The following is an 18,414-nucleotide window of genomic DNA, read 5'->3' as shown; positions in this document are numbered from 1 at the left end:
ACAAAGTTCCATATCTACCCTTTTATATAAAAATAAACTCATTCACCCTTGCATTTGTTCACCCCAACCCTCATTTTTCTGGAAAACGTTTCCAACATTCGGCAAGTAGAATCCTTCTGATCCAGAAACAATTCAATTAGATTTTTCTTTTACCGGCATCAAATCTGGCAACCGGAAGGTTATTGTTATCGGAATCGTTTCTTCATATGGTTGTGTTTGTTCTCTTAATTGTTTACTGGAATCATTGATTCAAGTTTTATGGGTTTGTCAATGTTTTCTATGTTATTGTTACTGGAATCACCATTTCTCTACTTTTTTTTATTGAAATTAGCAATCGACAAAAAACAACAAACAAAATAAAACTAGAAAATTCCAGAATATAAGAATAAGAAAAATTTCCAAAGGATTTGAAAAATAAAAAAAAACCCTAATCTTAACTTTAAAATTAAAATATAAAATTGAGAAATAGAAGTGAATGAAAAGTAGGCACTAATAATAAATCCAAGATTCAACCAGAAGAATTTTAGAAGGAGAATGAAAAGAAATTTCAAGACCGCAAGCAAGAATACGGCAACGGTGACGACGACAGACAAGAACGCGACGTTATAAAAGTTGTACAATTTTATCACACCTTTTCTTGTTTCGGAAAGCTTAACAAAGATTCAGAGAAACGTCAAAACAGATGGGGTGGTTTTTAGTTTGTATATGAGGACAAAATTGGAATTATAAAACAAATGTATGGGTAAAGGTATAAATGCAGGGGTGTGGGGTAAAACTTCCGAAAAACCGAATACAAAACAAGATTAGCGCATATCCTTCAAAAAAAAAAGATTAGCGCATATCATATGGAAAAATCGAAAATGTATGGATTCTAAAGGGTGGTCTTAAATGATCTTCTGTATATCTATATATATATATATATATATACTGTGTACAAAGAAAATAACTCTTTTCAGTTTTATTGGGCTGACTTTTTCTCTTTTCAAAAATACCTTTAATTTTTAATACAAATAACACATGTAACAAATAGATAATATTTTTTTTTGAAGGAAACAAATAGATAATGATAAATTTAAATATTAAAAAAATGTAAGTTTTGTTTCCTTTATCATTTAAAAAGTGTAACAAACTAAACGAGTATATTTATACTTACTTTTTAATTATCTCATTTATACCCTTAAATCACTTTTTTCTATAATAAAGATTGTTGTTAGTGTCATTAAAAAAAATTAGATTATATTTTTTTGTTATATTGTTGATGTCAATCAAATAGATAATCAATGTTTTTTTCGTAGAAAGATAATTATGGTTTGTTTGGTTTGTTATAACTTGAAAGCAACAAACATTTAAATTTTTAGTTTTAATCAAAATAAAAAATTTCATTAAAAAAAAAACATCTTTCACATTTTTTAAATGCTAACGCAATAAAAAGAGAGGAAAAACCAGCACTTCTCTGATTCGAAATAATAGTAATGTAGCGAAGCAGTTTGAGAAGTTAGACTCAATTATTTAATCAAGTTCAAACGTAAATGAGCCTAACATTGGTCCTACTTGTTTGGTTCATAATAATCTTAGTTTTTTGGTTACAAACTAAAGAAAAAACAAGAAAAAGAAAAATAAGCCAAAAAAAAAAAAGTATGTACAAAATGCTTGCTGGAGGGAAGGTATGGACCTTGAGATCAATGCTAGAAGAAGCTTTTAGCTTAACAAGAAAGTATGTACACCTATTTTCTTCTCATAACAATCTTCATTGATTACTATGCTAGAGACCTACACTATCTAAACAATATTTGCATAGATTTATGTTTTGTTGCAGTGATTATCATATGGTTTCAGTTAGCCTACTGCAATCGTTTTTGCTCTCACAAAAATTTGCAATAAATGGACTAGAAAAGTGAAAATTATATTTGACATTGATAAAACAGATATATTCAGTAACAACAGAAAAGTTTATTGTTACCGCTTTTTCTGCAGTAATGACATTAACATCTCAGCTACACAAGACTATTTTCATTGCATCCTCTACGGCCATCCTCCCCCTTGATATCTGAATCGTGTAAATCAATTCCAACAGGACGTATGATCTGACCAAATAACATAATTGAACCAGGACTAAGTTTTTTGGTGTTGCAGTTGGAAGAAGTTGATGCGGAAAAAAGATTGTGCCTGGCTCCCTGCATGTCATCGAGCAAAGCATTGCTATTCAACGATGTTTCATTGAAGGAACTTGCCGCTGAAGAAAGAAACTCTATCTTTGGGATGGAAGAGTCTCCCTCTATATCATTGCGTAAGGCAGAATCTTTAGCAGTCCTAAGCTTTTTTGTTCGAGGGAACTGTGGATGCAGTGCATGTATGTTGGAAATAAGCTCAACCTCCCAAGGACTGACTCGCTCTGGAACCAGCTGCGAGACTTTAGGTTCATCCCAATTAACCTATGATATTGAGATGAAAACTGATAAGTATCCAGAATCAATCATTTAAAATATATGATAAGGTATAGTATGGATCTAAAAGTCAAAGGTTTTTTATGAAATAAATGAATGAGAGTCAAAATCAAGATCCTACTAAGCATTAAGTATTTACAATCGAAAGTGCTTAGAAGTTTCTTAAACTTAAAAACTTCTTAAGAATCGTTGTGTGATATAAACAACTTAATCTAATGTAACATTAAAATGTAATCTGCTTATATAAAGTATATTGTACATACATATGTAAACACGCAGTGAGACAACTTATTTGACCTATTTCAAGTATAAAGTTTCTAAAGTCATTGAAGTTAATTCATGATGTTATACGAATACGATATGACTTATTTGCACAAGATTAATGTTTAAGATGATCACATTGGAACATATCCTATACTTTTCACATTGGAACATATCCTATACTTTTCACATTGGAACATATAGTTCACATGAATTGATCAAAAAAATATAATTCCTAACATGAACCATAACTTTGACCGATAACATTTGAAATATAACAAGACTAAAAGAAGAGAGCATATATAAATATATACCTCAAGCATGCGCCAAGGACGATTAGGAGAAGATAGAGCAGATATTGTTCCCTCAAAATTTGAGCATCTCTTTGAAGAATTGTCTTTCTTCAAAGAAAGTTTAATTCTCAATCCAGGATTCCATTTAATCTTAATGGCTTCCTCCACAACCTTAGCATTAACTACAAAATCACACCAACCTTCAGCAGTAGGATAATATACAACTTCAAAAGCCATTTTCTTATCGGCCAATTCCACGGCCTCAGTAACAGATTTTTCTGTTATTTTAGTAGCAGCACCAAACTTCTGCCGACGGATTCCAACGGAGATTATTGCAGTTCCAGTTCCAGTTGATTTTTTCATGAAAACTAAGGAATCACCACCAATCAGTTTCTTCTCGTCAACAAACTCACTCCAGTTGGTGGTGATCAGGTGTCGCAAGGGAGTCCCACGGTAGACGTGGCGAAGCTTCCATTCTTTGCCGTGAATATCCTTTACGGAGAGTTTTTGAGACGGCTTTTCAGCTTGGAGGTCAAGTGGCGGGAAGATTAATTTTGCGCATTCGCTAGGTACGGAGAATGCACCACCGTTATTAGCATCAGACGGAGTTAGAGTTTTGCCAGAGGAAACAACCTCAACCCCGTCATCTTCGTCTTCACGAACCTCAGGAGGTTCGTGGACACGGTCGTTAGTGACGGGAGTTAGGAGTAGTTTGACGAAGACTTCGTCAGTACGAGAGTCAGCGAGTAGATCAACCGCGGAGATGGTGCAGGGAATGAATGGACGAGAACCATGGAGAAGGGAGAGTGTGCTAGGGTTTGGGGATGGACATATGTGTTCTAAGTGCCCTAATGGGAAGTAGTAAACATGAGAATGTAGTTTTGGAATTTTAAAGGCAGCCCCGGCGCAGCACTGCCAGATTTTTGGATCAATACGGTTAGGTTGCTGAGGAGACTTGGCGGAGGGATTAACTAGGCGAAGGGAGTGAGAATTTGTTATGAAGAGAGTAAGAGAGAAGCGCGAATAAGGATGAAGGTTTACGAAGTTTGATATAAATAGGCAATAGGTTTGTTTTTCTTGTTTCTTTTCGCTCCCATATCTCCTAGTTTTTTTATCTTTTTAGTTTGTAACAACTTTTTTTATCATATTAAACTATTTTTTTACATGATATGAATTTCTTTTTTAGGAGTATAATTTATTTTTGGATAAGATCTATTTTTTTACAAAAATAAACAATATTCATTTATTCAAGGTGATAAGTATATTTTGAACAACATATGTCAAAAACAAAATCTTTACTTCAACAAGCCGAGACATTGCTGGTCGGGTGACTTTACTTCTTTGGCAAATTTGGATTGCACATAATGATGTCATTTGGAATGACACTCATCATACTTCAACAAGCATTGGAAGGACAACACTAGATGCATGGTAGCAATGACAACAGGTTCATAAACAGCCCTCACCACTGATTATGCAACACGGGCATAATAGAGTGCAATGTAACAACTCAGTTTGGGAGAAACCGCACGAGACGTGATTGAAGTGCAATGTGGATGCCGCGTTCCATGACCGTAACTATATTATATCTTTTGTGTGTTGTGTTAGAGACTCTCGTGGGCATTTTATTCGGGCTTAAACGAAATGGCAGCGATCAAATATGACAGTTTTGGAGGGGGAGGCAGTAGCTTTACTCGATGTCATTCACTTTCCTGATGTGAACAGATGGGACCAGGTTGTTTTCCAGTCCGACTCAGCTACTCTAGTGCAAGCTCTATCGTCTCCGGACCATGGTGATTCGGAATTCTATTCTATTGTTTTTTGTATTATTTATCAGTTATCTTTACATTCCAACTTCGTTGGTGAAGTTTGTTAGGAGACAAGCGAACATGGTTGTTCATACTTTAGCTAGGGCGGTCTGTTCTTGGGTTAGTCACCGTATTTTTTATTATTATTCTTCTTGTATTGAACATTGGTTGATTAATGATAATATTTATTTTGCTTTGGTCAAAAAAAAGTTAAGTATATTTATACAATATAAATTTAAAGTCTTTAGGCACAAAAATAATGAATATGTGAAAAAACTTGCAGCCTCCATGTCAATAGAATAAAACAACAATGTACATATAATTACAAATATGATTATATTCAAGTTTCCATAATACTTATGTCTCCAGATATACAATATTGACGACACCAAAATCATTGATAAATACTGCACTAAGAAATATAAAACACCACACAAAGACAGAAAATCAATACAAACAAAGTTGATATCACAAAAACGTACGAAAGAAGCCTTAAAACATGTGAAAATCATTTACTTAATAAAAAGACAAAGAAAAAACAATTTGGAGGGGGTGATTTTGGATCAAAATTAACCATAAATCACCTCTCTTTGGTAGATCAAAAAGAAGAAGATAAGTGGTGACGATTAGGGTTTTACAAGAGATATATATATATATATATATATATATATATATATATATATATATATATATATATATATATATATATTATACTTCTGTCATCGCCATCCTAGGCTAACAAGCAATTGAGTCATCCTCAGCAGTGATATACTCCCTCCGTTTCTATTTATAAGAAAAAGTTGACTTTTTAGATTTATTGTGTAATTAATGTATCTTGTCTAGAATATAGAGCAAATACATTATTTATGCAATGAATCAAAAAAGTTAAATGTTTATTATAAATAGGACCGGAGGGAGTAGAACTTAAGTGGTTTTCCTGACACATAAGGCATGAGTACTAGAGTAGCAGAGACTTGTTTAATTTGGTGAAATAATTCATGTTGTTTAGCTCCTCATGTCATGTCTTCCAAGTCCTTCGTCCGTAATAATGGTGAAAATGATTTCTTCTTGCCAACCGAATTGGCTATAAACCTTCACATGAAGTTGATTTTGAATAAGAGCTAGCAATTCTTTCGTAGTGTGCGTAGGACTTGCTTCTAAGATAGCTTTGTCTTTTATTTTTTTATCTACCTTACCTCCTTTGTTATGCACTAGAAAGCCCAAAATGTTCCATGTCGATATCCCGAATGCGCACTTGACAGGATTTCTCTTCTAGTCGTGCAGTCTTATCCTCTTAGGCTTTGTTTGAGTTTGGAGGGGAAGGGAGGGGAAGACTTAGGAAAAAAGGAATGAGCAAGTGGAAGAAATAGAGGAAAATGAGAGATGAGGGCTTTGGGGGTTAACTTTTCTTCATAATACAAAATTCTCCTCATTTGGAGGAACTAAAAAATTGTATTGGGGGAGGGTTTTGGATGGTTAATGAGAATTATTCAAATTTAATCTATGTTGTTATAACATTTTTAAAATTAAAAATCAAATAATCATATGCATTAATTTATCATTCTCTAAAAAACTACTCTTTTAAAAAAATTGAAAGATTTCTCTATTTTTTCACATATTTTGCACCCGTCAAAGTTTTTCCTTTCCTTCCCCTCCAAACTCCCAAACAAAACTTTAATAGCTTATTCCAGTTCTACCATATGATATATTCTGAAAGTTTTTAGATTTAACCATTACGTCATCATTATAGATTTCCATGATGTTTCATATTAGGTCATGGAACATAATGTTCACAACCCTCTGGTATTTTTTATTGGCATTTTTAATCCAAATGGCATAACAATTCTATTCTTATATTGCAAGCGCTCCAGGACATTTGAAAGTTGTTTTGTGAGTATCTTCTTTACCCATAAATATTTTAGGCTTAAATATGCCTTTAGTCCATGCACTTTCATCAGATTTTGACATTGGTCCTTGCATTTTTTTTTGTTTGGAATTGGTCCTTGCACTTTGTAAAAATATTGGTATTGGTCCCTTTGTTAATTTTCTGTTAAAAAAAAAACACAAAACTATTGGTATTGGTCCCTACACTTTGTAAAAATATTGGTATTGGTCCCTGCACTTTGTAAAAATATTGGTATTGGTGCCACGTGGCGTGAAATGATTGGGTCACGTGGCACTCCGTTAGTTTTGTGGTTTTTTTTTTTAACAGAAAGTTAACAGAGGGACCAATACCAATATTTTTACAAAGTGCAGGGACCAATGCCAAACAAAAAAAAGTGCAGGGACCAATGCCAAAATCTGATGAAAGCGCAAGGACCAATGACACATTTAAACCAATATTTTATTATAGCCAGAATGTCAATCCATGAAAGTGAGGATTGTGTGGCTTACAGATAAATTCTGATTTCTGTAATAAATACATACTCTAATCTACCCATTCTTCTTCATTACTAACACAATGTTAGATAGACATTTTACGTACCTAGTTGTTCTGATGAACCTAACCTTGAGTAGTCTTTCTATTTCAGCCTTAATATGAGGCATCAGTTGAGCGTTGAACTCTTTTGCGGGGTTATTTTTGTGGTTTATACCCCTCTTTGATTGGGAGTCTATGATTCACCAACTCCCTTGCCAAACCAAGAATTTCATGGTAATCCCGTTTGAAGCAATCTTTATGGAGCCTGATGTATTCTACCAATTTATGCTTTTTTTATTTTGGGTTCCTTAGGATGACCCGAATTAACGTCTTCTAGAGGGTCGTGTGCTTCACATGTTGGTAATTTTCTTGGGATTGGTGAATCAGCTAACTACTCTTGGATATCATCAGTCGAATGTTAGTGTGTATCCAAAGATTGTTTGCAGAGTGCTCGTCGACGAAAGCATTAAGAACATATTTAAATCAAAGATTATATTGAATGGGTAAATCATATAAAATCCAGACTAAGAGTATTACATCAGAATCTTAGTTATTTACATATAATTTCAACACAAAAGAGTTTAGTTACCCATGGAGAGCATATCTAACAAAGAAAGGTTGATTGATGTCGGAGAAGCATAAACAAACTTGATTCCAAGCTTCCTAGCCTCAAATGGTGAACTCACGCCTTCCTCTCTCTGTTCTCTCTCTAACAGTGTTGTATTACAAGTGATTACCTAAAATTTATGACTACACTCCCTAATTATAGATTGCCTTCAAGTGTAGATTTCCTAGGCAAAATTTGTGCTCACCTAAGGAATCGAGCTTTCTTCTTTAGAGGGAAAAGCCACATGTCATTTATCCTTTTATGAAACTGCCTTAGTTTGCCTAGCGAATGATCTTTAGCATTTCTCCTTGGCTCTCTCCATTTTGGCTCGATTTCACTTCGTTGCAGCTAGCCTAGTGAATCAGGTTTTGCTCAATGCCTTTGAGTTGCCCTGGCTTGGCTTTCAACGAGGGTACTTGCATCGCATTGTTCTGTTCCAGTGTAATCATATCAAAAACCTACAAAAAAAGGTGTGGGAAGTAAAACGTAATATCTTTCTAGCCTATTGTGCCATAAAAACTATATTTACATATAATTAGGGGTTTTATACTTGATTACCTGAAAAAAAAAAAAAAAAAAAAAAGTTGATAAGTGCAAGAGAAAATAACTGTAATTTGCCACTTATCACTAGTCCCACCATGTTTTAACTTTGTTCTGAGCCTCTAAAGGACCCACATTATGAGTTAGTGGCCATAAGAAAGAATTGATTTCCTTATTCGGCTGCTCTAGCATCACCTATCATTCGCTCAGTTGGAAGGCTTCCTCCTCTAATAGTATAACCACCTATTTGTCGAGACCGACTAGCATGACGATTATTTTTAGTTTTAAATAGGTTGTCATGGTGCTTTTGCGGTGGTGTACTTGCAAATACACTTCGAAGCTCAAGTCAGCGAAGTCCCAAGGTGTTTGAGTAATATTTTGGAATGAGAATTGTGTACATATTTTTGCGGTGGGGTGCTCTATTTATAGATTCCATGGACGCGCATCTTGACGATAATACCCTTACTGCGCAAAGGTCAAGTGATGGTTTGATGGCACAGAAGGCTCATATGGGCTATGAAGGCCTTGTTCAGTGCTTTGAGGCCTTTTGTTGGCACACATGATCTTTAGATGCTTTGGGACGCCTTATTGAGCTTTATCTTCTCGTGTGGACATTGGGTCGTATGATTGGGCCTCGACAATAATACAAAAGTAAGAAGAAATAAGGAAATATAGTCGATTTCTTTTTTTTTTAGTTCCATTTTTATCGGTTCCTCCATTATTTAATGATGAGTTTTTCGTCACTTTATTTTTTTTTCTTTCAATTTTTTGTCGGCTCTTCCACCATTGGATTGCATTTCATATTCCATATTTTCCTAGTCTAAGTCATTTGCGGTCCCTTAATATTTTGGGCAAGATCTGTCATTGCTACGTGATAAATGCCAAGAAGTGTTAATTTCATGTTATATTTTAAGCACTTTTTGTTACTTGTTTTGCAAGTTATTGAAGGAAAAGCCGAGAAATTAGCGTTAAATGCCTTATTACGCTTTATATATCTTACTCTATCCTTTTATGCAGGAATTTACCCCAAGACACTGAGCAAGGACCAAAAATCATGAAAAAGTGCAAATTAGCAGAAGCTGGTTTTGAAGAACGTCGCTATTAGCGACAAATACGCTATTAGCGAAAATTCTCCAGAGAGATACGCTAATAGCGTATCTGGGGCGAAGCCAAGAAGAAGTTTTGAAGAAAGTCGCTATTAGCGACAGTTACGCTATTAGCGTAATTGCTCCAGAGGACTGCGCTATTAGCGTAATTTGGGCAAAGCAGGGCACAAGGACCAACGTGGCAGAATCTCATTGGTCACCATTTAGGCCGACCTACTTCGCTAATAGCGTATATTTCGCTATTAGCGCAAGTTGTTAAACTCAGCCCATTTAAATAGAACTTTTACCTCTCTTTTAAGATATAGACTATTTTATAGATATTTTCTGCATTCTTAGAGGGAGAAATAGGGCTAGAGAGCATATAGAGTGAGAGTGATTTTGGAAGTTGGATTCTTCTTCCTTTGTTGAGACATCACAAGGTGTAATGAATCCTTCCTTTTCAATCCATCCTTGCAAGGCTTCCATGATGATGTGTAGCTAAATATCCTTTGTTGGGATGAGAGGTACTTGATCCTTGCTACCATGTAATCCTTTGATTTAAGCTTACATATGGTTCTAGCAATTTATATTCAATATTATTGTTATTCTTGTATTAATGCTTTCAATGAGATTCAAGATGCTTTGGACACGAACTCTTGAATCTAGAGCTAGAGTAGCAATTTATCTTAGGTTAAACTTACTTGACATCTTTGTTAATCTTTGATAATCACCATAATCAAGAGTTTAATGCTTTAGGACATTTAGTCAGGATGGACACGGTCGATTAAGTGATCCTATCGTCTTTGTGATCGTTTAAGGGATTTGGACACGAATGTTTAAACGATACCTTAGAGTTAATTATATCGCTTTGGACACGAAGGATAGTGTAGAATTGATTGTGATAATATTGGTTATAAAGCTAGAATTCGTATGGATCATTAGGTTATTTGTGACGCTTGGTTAAGGAACTCTACTCCTAACAAGTTTCAATCCTTATTTATCTCAACTTTTACTTTTTGCAATTTAGTTTAGCTTTTTACAATTCAAACAAACAATCACTCTTAATACTTGGAATGATATTTGATGTTAAACTATCCATGATGTCGCACAAATCCCTGTGGAGACGATACAAATACTTATCTTGTTTGATGCAAAACTACATTCATCACTACGACTAGAATTATATCTAATGTCTCTATCACATAAAATTATATCGAGGCTATTCCTACCTCATCTGTTCATGAATTTCAATTTTTAAAAGCTTTGTTGTAAATATTTGATGACAGGTGTCATCTTACGTTATTTCAACATATTTTTTAGTCATTTTATTTAGGTTTTGATCCAATTTAGAGGAGGTTTTGAACAATTGTCTATGATTTTTGGGACATTTTGTATTGTTTTCATTTCGAGTTATGCAATTCTAGTTTTCTTCAACCCGAGCAGTTCTTAGGTGTTTTTGATGTAATTCAATACAAAATCATGCAAATCGGCAAAGAAAAGAATCTCAAGAGGATTTGGTAATGGATGATGATTTAAGAGGCCTCTAAAGACATTACAAAGAGGGGAAATTTTATTACAAGTCTCAATGCAAGTTTCATGGAAGAAAACACTCGAAACGCATTGCCCAGTTGTGATGACGCGCCCCGAGTGTGCTGTTGCGTGCCCCGGGTGTGCAAAATTTGCATAGGCGTGTGAGGCGCACCTTCCCATGCGCGAGGGTGTGCGCCTCCTGGTGAAAAACAACTTTTGTTGTTTTTCTTCTGTGGGTTTGAGGAAAAAAGTCCAGTTTTTTGCCCAAACCCACTTGGAAATCAATCTATAAATACAACTTCTCTCATTCACTAATCAGCATTCAGAACGAAGTAATTTAAGGAGAAAGACAAGCACTGGGAGCTTCAAGGAAGGAATCTCTCCCCTCATTCTTAGTCTCTACGATATGTTTTATTCTTTTGTAATTTTGTCTTTAGTTACCATGAGTAACTAAACCCAAATTGGGTAGGATTCTGAGATGAACATCTATTTAATTGTTAGATCTTTTTAATTCAATTATTTATTTCGGTTATGTTTTTTTGACAAAAATAAATTATATTCATTCATTCAAATTGATAGAGTGCATAGATACAATACAAATCCAAATTTCGCTGAAAACAAAAAGGATGAATCTGTGAACAAACTCACAACATCCAAGTTATTAGCATAAAACGGCAAAGTACATATGCCTACAAATATGACTAATATGACTATATTCATGTCTCCGGAATACTCATGTCTCCGGATCTACAACGTTGATGACGTCAAAGTCATTGTCATTGATCAGATTTGCACTTGCTCAAAGCTAATCTTTCAACCTGAATCAAATAAACACCGCACTAAGACGCGAAATAAAAAACGCACCGCACAAAGACGGGAAATCAAAACAAACAGAGTCGTTCAAAGACGAAGAAATCATAAAAACAAACGAAAGGAAACAAAAAATATGTGAAATCACTTATTCAATTAGGATAGAAGGAAAAACAATTCGGAGTGGTGATTTTTGGGTCAAAATTGACCCTAAATCACCGTGACGGCTAGGGTTTCAGAAAGAGAGAAGAGTTATTTCGGTTATGTTATGATCTCTATTTAATTTTATTATGCAAAAGTCTTAATGTTTTCACTAGGACTAGGGAGTGTAACATTCCTAGAACCTAAGATTAAACATAGAAACAGAGCAAACACTCTCTTCTAAACGTTGTTTATTAATCTTATTCTTTCCCCCTTGGTAAGATAGACAAGATATGACTGCCCATTTGTAGAACTGCTAAGGTAATATCTAATATGTTATGAACTTCTAAGATTCATAGACGTAGATGGAGTTTTTATATGACAATTTAGGAATACCAATTATCATATGTTTTAATTACCTTTGAGAGAGTAAGACTCCCCTCTAATATTTTGTACGTGCACCTACTGACCCCTGTAGGATTGACGACCCTACACCCTTTAGCATTGCATATAACCTTAGAGTGATCAACAAATGAAATTTGACAATTGGAGGGACATACTACCCCCACGAACTCATAACTTACATAGAACCATTGTCTATAATTGAATGAAGAGTTGTCTGTTAAATCCAACAAGAGAATATAGGAGATTCAAAGAATCAAAACCGCTGCTTAATATTCTGCGATCAAACCAGGTTACTAACTCACTACTCCTTTGCACAATCAAATCAAACTTGCAAAACCCCCATTAATTTACTTGCTTTCTTTTATTTAATTGTTTATATTTTCTACATCTAATAGCAACGCTAGTTGCCGAGTTAAAATGACAATCCATGTGGAGACGATCTTACTTACTCTTTATTACTTGTAAACGGTTTAATACACTTATCAAATTTCTCCATCAATATTCATCCTTCAAAGGCCCATTTTATAAAACAAGTGATTTAACACTTCCAAAATATGCTTGTGTTAAATGCAATACATGTTGATATACTCATAGTTTTAAAAATCGGCTCGGACCGGCCGGTCGAACCGGTCCGACTGGGATCCGGTGCCTATGCCGGTTTGAGCCATACATTAGATTGGTTATGTAAATAAACCGGTAAGACTCGCTGAAAACCAGTTTAAACTGGCGACTCGGCCGGTTTTCGGAGCCAATCTGGTTAAATAGTTTTTATTTCTTTTCCACTCTAATTTTGACTCTAAAATTTTACATATTAGTTAGCCGATGTTTTTTATAATTACTCGGAAATAACTTAATTATTGTATTATCTTTGTGAATTTTTTTAATCTCCAAAAATAATATCGTACGTATATAGGAAAAATCGTTTTTAAGTTGTAAACCAAACTGACAAATAAGTTTCTTTTTCTACTAAATTTTCAACCATATTTTAATATCCTGCCTATCTTAAAAGAAATAATTTTCTAATTTTTCTTGGAGAAGAAGAGATAAATATCATCTACGGATACACTATTTTGAATCAGAAAAAAATAGCAATTAGTGGTGTCATTTTATTTTTTAGCAATTACACTCTTTGGACTCTAATTTTTTTTTTTGTAACCAAAAAATGTTTTTTTGTTTTTATCATATTTTTATTTTTATTTCCGTTTTTTGTACACCATCATGGTATTGCGGTAATCAAGTCATAATTAATTTGGTCAACAAATGATCAATATAGTAACTTATTTTTTATTTTATTTCCGTTATTTTGTACACCATCATGGTATTGCCGCACTCAAGGCATAATTAAGTTGGTCAAATGAGTGGAAATAGTAACTTTTTTTTTTTTTGTAGTATGAGGTTGTAGTACCATTTTTTTTAGAGAGGTTTTAGTACCATGTATAAAAGGAATATGTATTCTTGATTGGAAATAGTTAATTAATACGAGGTTGTAGTAGTAGTACAATGTATAAAAGGAAATAGTTAATTAATAGTTAATTTGCAATCAAATGCTACATTAACGTATTAACGTATACAGGTCCATCTGTTTTTTTATATAATTGACGTATTATTTTGTTGGCCGATCCAATTGTTCTATGACAAGTGTCCATTTTACTTTGGCGGCCAATCGAATTGCAACAGACTTTTTATTTTTTGTTTATTCTTTTAGTTTCTTCACATAATAATTAATTTAGTAGTTACCGCCTATAAAAAGTCCATGTTTCATTTGATCATTTTATATGCCATTTTCTTTCTTTTTCACATATTGTTGTTGGTATTAACAAAAGGAAGTGTTGCAATGGCTCCGAGATTGTCTGATAACATCTTTGAGATCAACCCGGTGAAGGAATCATGAACCATAAAAGGCGCTAATTAATTTCATATTATTTCACTACTACAAAATACCCCCTTTAATAGCGTTCATTTTAGCGTTTAATAGCGCTTGTAAAGCGCTAAGAAAGCCCCCGCTATTATAGGTCAGAGCCCTATATTAGCGCTTTTAAAACGCTATTAAATAGCAATGTTTCAATAGCGCTTTCAAAAAAGCGCTAATAAAGCCTTATTTTTGTGTTACTTTTAAACAGATGTTTCTTAGCGTTTTCCGAAAAGCGCTATCTTAATTATCCCCCTTTAATAGCACTTTCAGAAAAGCGCTAATAAAAGTCATGTTTTATTTTTTTTAAAAATTGCATCCACAACTAAAAGCATCATAATAAGATACTCACCAGACAAAAAATCTATACTTATCAGAAACACTAGTCATCCATTAATAGAAATAAACAATAATGTGTTAATAAGAAACTTAATTACATATGACATCTAATGTACACTTACATAAAAATGCAAAGTCCATGCACAATACGTATACATGAACGATGACAAACCTTAAGTAACTAACAAAACCTTGGCTTTTTTCTCCAATTTTCCATACAAATTGGAACCTCCCAACGAACGATGACACCAACGTAATTAGCAAAACCTTGTCTTTCTTCCCCAACTGGTTGACCTCGAGCATTCTAATGAACCTGAAGTCACTACTACAATTTCATATTGCAGGAACAATTACTCGAGAAAACTGTTAAACAACCTCGATAACTTGACAAACTACTGCAGCTTAGTTAAAGGTGTGTTTTGAACTAGCTCAAGTAATAATCATTTATATTGTCAAAATAAACTTTTCATTTCTCTCACATCTCAAGATCTTAAATAATATGTCTAAATTATGCGTGTAAACACACATTATTTGAGTTCTTGAACAGATATGGGAGAAATTGAAAGAATAGTGCATTATTTTCCAATATATAGCTCTTCATTTATTGGTTTATCAAAATAAACTTACTAAAAGGTTACGCACTTCATGAAAGGTAACTGCCATTTGCATGTTTTCATATACCTGCAGCAAACCACAAAGGCATATATCAGACATTTTTTCCTTATCTAAATGCTCTTTGAGAACACAAATTTGATATCACTTACCATGGTGAATGTCCTTCCTGACTTCGCGTAACTAGCCCCATAACAACCATATTCGATCGTAGTAAATTCTTTAATCTAAAAAGTAAATAACAGATTGAGATCAGGGAAGAAGCAACGAATTTAGTGAGGAAAGGGTGTTAGAGAGATCATATAATTACAAAGATTAAAAACTAAGATTGATATTAAAAAAAATATGTGCAATTATGAGATACTCCAAACATTACCGGAGTAAACACTCTAGGATTCTGACACCACTCGTAAAATAAACTAACGCTATTTTGAGTCTATTGATACTCCAATGCCAAGAGATCACTTTGATTTTTTCCACCAATTCATCTCCCCCACAAACCTTACTATTGAATTCAATCTAACTTACACTAAATGCATTTAAACTAACCTATTAAGTCAAAGAGGATATACAATCCAATCTAGGCAACAAAAAGATTTTGTATCTGTTTGGTGGGAATTTATGAACCGTGACAGTGACAACAACTTTAGATGGAGGCCACTGCCAAAACATGGACCTGCCAAAGAAAGATGTAGTTAAAGTTAGGTATCACTGTGGTGTGCACATAACTTCTAAAATTTGAGAGCATGTTTACATACCTAGGAGTTTTGAGAACAACATCAACAAAATAGAGGCCAAAATAAAATTAGTCTTCCACCAAAAGCAATATATTCTCCACTCTCCGTTGAATCCAAAGCTGAAAATTAATGAGAATCTTCTATAATGCACGAAGGGAAAGGCCAATTGATTACTGGCCATACTAAAAGAATATTTTGTCAAATACCTAGCTAGATGGGTTGGTATGCAATCAAACCACTGTTGTCGGCCACAACTTATCACGCATAAATAGCATATCCTAGATAGATATCAACGTTTGTTTCCAGAACATAAACAATAAAGCAAATATAAGTGAACAAATCAATCTTGTGCATGCCAATATGTAAACAAGATATGTGACAAAACTATGTATCATACAACATCGTTGTCAACATTGAAATTTAATGCTTTTTCAGAGACAAGCATAACAATTTATGACAAATATATTAAAATGAGCGCAATTGCATCGAAGAAACGCATACAATAGTTTCAACCATCACCGTAATGATCTGTTGAAAGAGTAAGTTCTTAGCATACCTCCTATTATGCCAGACAAAGTAATTGCTAAAATTATCCTCTATCACTTTCTCTGTGTATACTCATCCTCATCTGATCTTTTCATTAATGCAGTAACAAATTTGAAAGTAATACCAAAACAAAAAGTGTCATCATCAGCCTCTCAAATTGCAATTTCCTTTTCTTTTTATCAAAAGGGATAAATATTTAACCTTTGGTAATTCCAAGCGAGAAAATTCCATGCATCAGCCTTCTGAAAACCATTCAGAAGGTGCAATTCGTTATGTATGGATAAATGTCCCTTGCTAAGCACCCATTTTCTATGATGCCATGCACCCTAGGACTTGAAATTCTTCTTCAACGCACTCTCCACCCAAACAATACAAAATGACCAATCACAATTCCATATTTTGCAATCACAAAGAACATTGTTCAAATTTTACATTAAATCTACATATATACTATTCAATTCAATTCAATTACTTAAGAAAGTAAATAAAATAAAAATCTCACCACTTTGAGCTACAGATCAAGAGAGATGCAACGAAATTGGAATCGGATTGATAGAGATTGTGTTGAACGGTGAGTTTTCTGTAATTCCAAGCTGTGTAGCATTCTGGATTAATTTCTAGAAGCTTTGCACTAAAATCTAAAGCTTATTTGCTATATTTGTAAACAGATTTATTGAATTATAATCAAAACAAAACAAAAATCTAAGCGAAAGAGAAGAGTTAAAGGAAGAACGTACATGCGATTTTGGTGATTATCGAGGAATTGAGACTGAAGTGAACGAAGCTTTTCAGCTTTGGCTAATAAAGCTGATTCATCTTCTTCCTTCAACGGTTTACGAGGTCGATCGTGCATTTTGTTCGAGCGAGGGTTTTTGTGTGGTTCAGTTGGAAATTGCGGTGGAAAAGTTGTGAGGCGAAGTAGCTGAGGGAGGAGGTGGTGTAGAGAACCAGGGGCGGAGGTGGTGGCGGAGTAGAGATAGGTGTTTGGCGGCCAATCAATTCGACGGCGAGTTCGATGACGATAAAAGGGAACGAGGGTGAGATGAAGGGCGAGTCCAAAGATGATGATGGGTTTGATGGTGGTGAGTGAGACGGTGGAGACGATGGTGGTGGGTGGTTGCAGAGACAGTGAAGATGATGATGGGTTTGGTGGTTCGATGTGGTTTTGGTGAGATCGAGAGTGAGATGGTGGTGGTGGGTTTTTGGGTACACGTACGGTGGAGATGAGGGTTAGATGATGGTGGTGGCCGGTTTCTGGGTTCTGACTGCTAGATCGACGATGAGGTCCGGTGAGGATTCGGTGGTGAGAAGGAAGTTTTGAGATTATGGTTGTGGGTTTGAGATGAACGTGTTCTGGATTTTGGTTATCTAAAGTGTTTTTCTGTGTGTTTATTTATTTAATTTAATTTTTTTTTTAATGTGTGGTAATGGTTTTGGTGTGTTCAGTGCCAGAATAACCTTTCACAGAAGCGCTATCTAAGGTGTGTTGGTTAATAGCGTTTCCACGTAAGCGCTATCTAAGTAGTTCATAATAATAGCGTTTTGGCCAAAACGCTAAGTAAGGATATGCAGAAGCAGTGTATAATAGCGCCCGATGTATAAGCGCTATTACTGGTCCGTGTGTTGGCTTTTTAATAGCGTTTATCAGAAAGTGCTATTAAACAGACGCTATTAAAACTCAAAATTGTGGTAGTGTTTAGTGCTTCAATTTGTTAAAAAAAATGTTTAGTGCTTAAAAAAAAGTCACATATTATTCATCGAAAAAAAAAGTTAAAACAATTGTGATAAAAATAATTTTTTTTTCCAAAGGAAGTGATAAGAATGAACTTTTTTTGAAGGATATTAAAATGAACTTAATTAATTTTAATTTACTCATATACTTTCTTAAAATGTTGCATTACTTACGCATTTTTATATGAGCAATGCTA

The 18,414-nt window shown here is 34.3% G+C and overlaps 1 protein-coding gene across 1 annotated transcript; it reads right to left on the bottom strand.

The window, feature by feature from the left end:
* Positions 1-1,994: 1,994 nt before the first annotated feature.
* Positions 1,995-17,339, bottom strand: LOC146921505 (auxin response factor 17-like). The gene is made up of 7 exons (XM_085711320.1): positions 17,224-17,339; positions 15,831-15,879; positions 15,356-15,430; positions 15,219-15,272; positions 8,212-8,290; positions 3,020-4,113; positions 1,995-2,432 (listed from the first exon to the last, which is right to left on the bottom strand). Exons 1-7 carry the CDS (start codon positions 17,337-17,339, stop codon positions 1,995-1,997), a joined length of 1,905 nt encoding a protein of 634 aa, XP_085567446.1.
* Between the last annotated feature and the right edge of the window lie 1,075 nt (positions 17,340-18,414).

This window comes from Medicago sativa, chromosome 5 (assembly GCF_051527215.1).
Source record: "Medicago sativa cultivar Bolivia chromosome 5, Bolivia_mono, whole genome shotgun sequence".
Lineage (NCBI taxonomy): Eukaryota > Viridiplantae > Streptophyta > Magnoliopsida > Fabales > Fabaceae > Medicago > Medicago sativa.
Note: the sequence above shows the minus strand (reverse complement) of the source record. Positions and strands in the feature narration are given on the sequence as shown.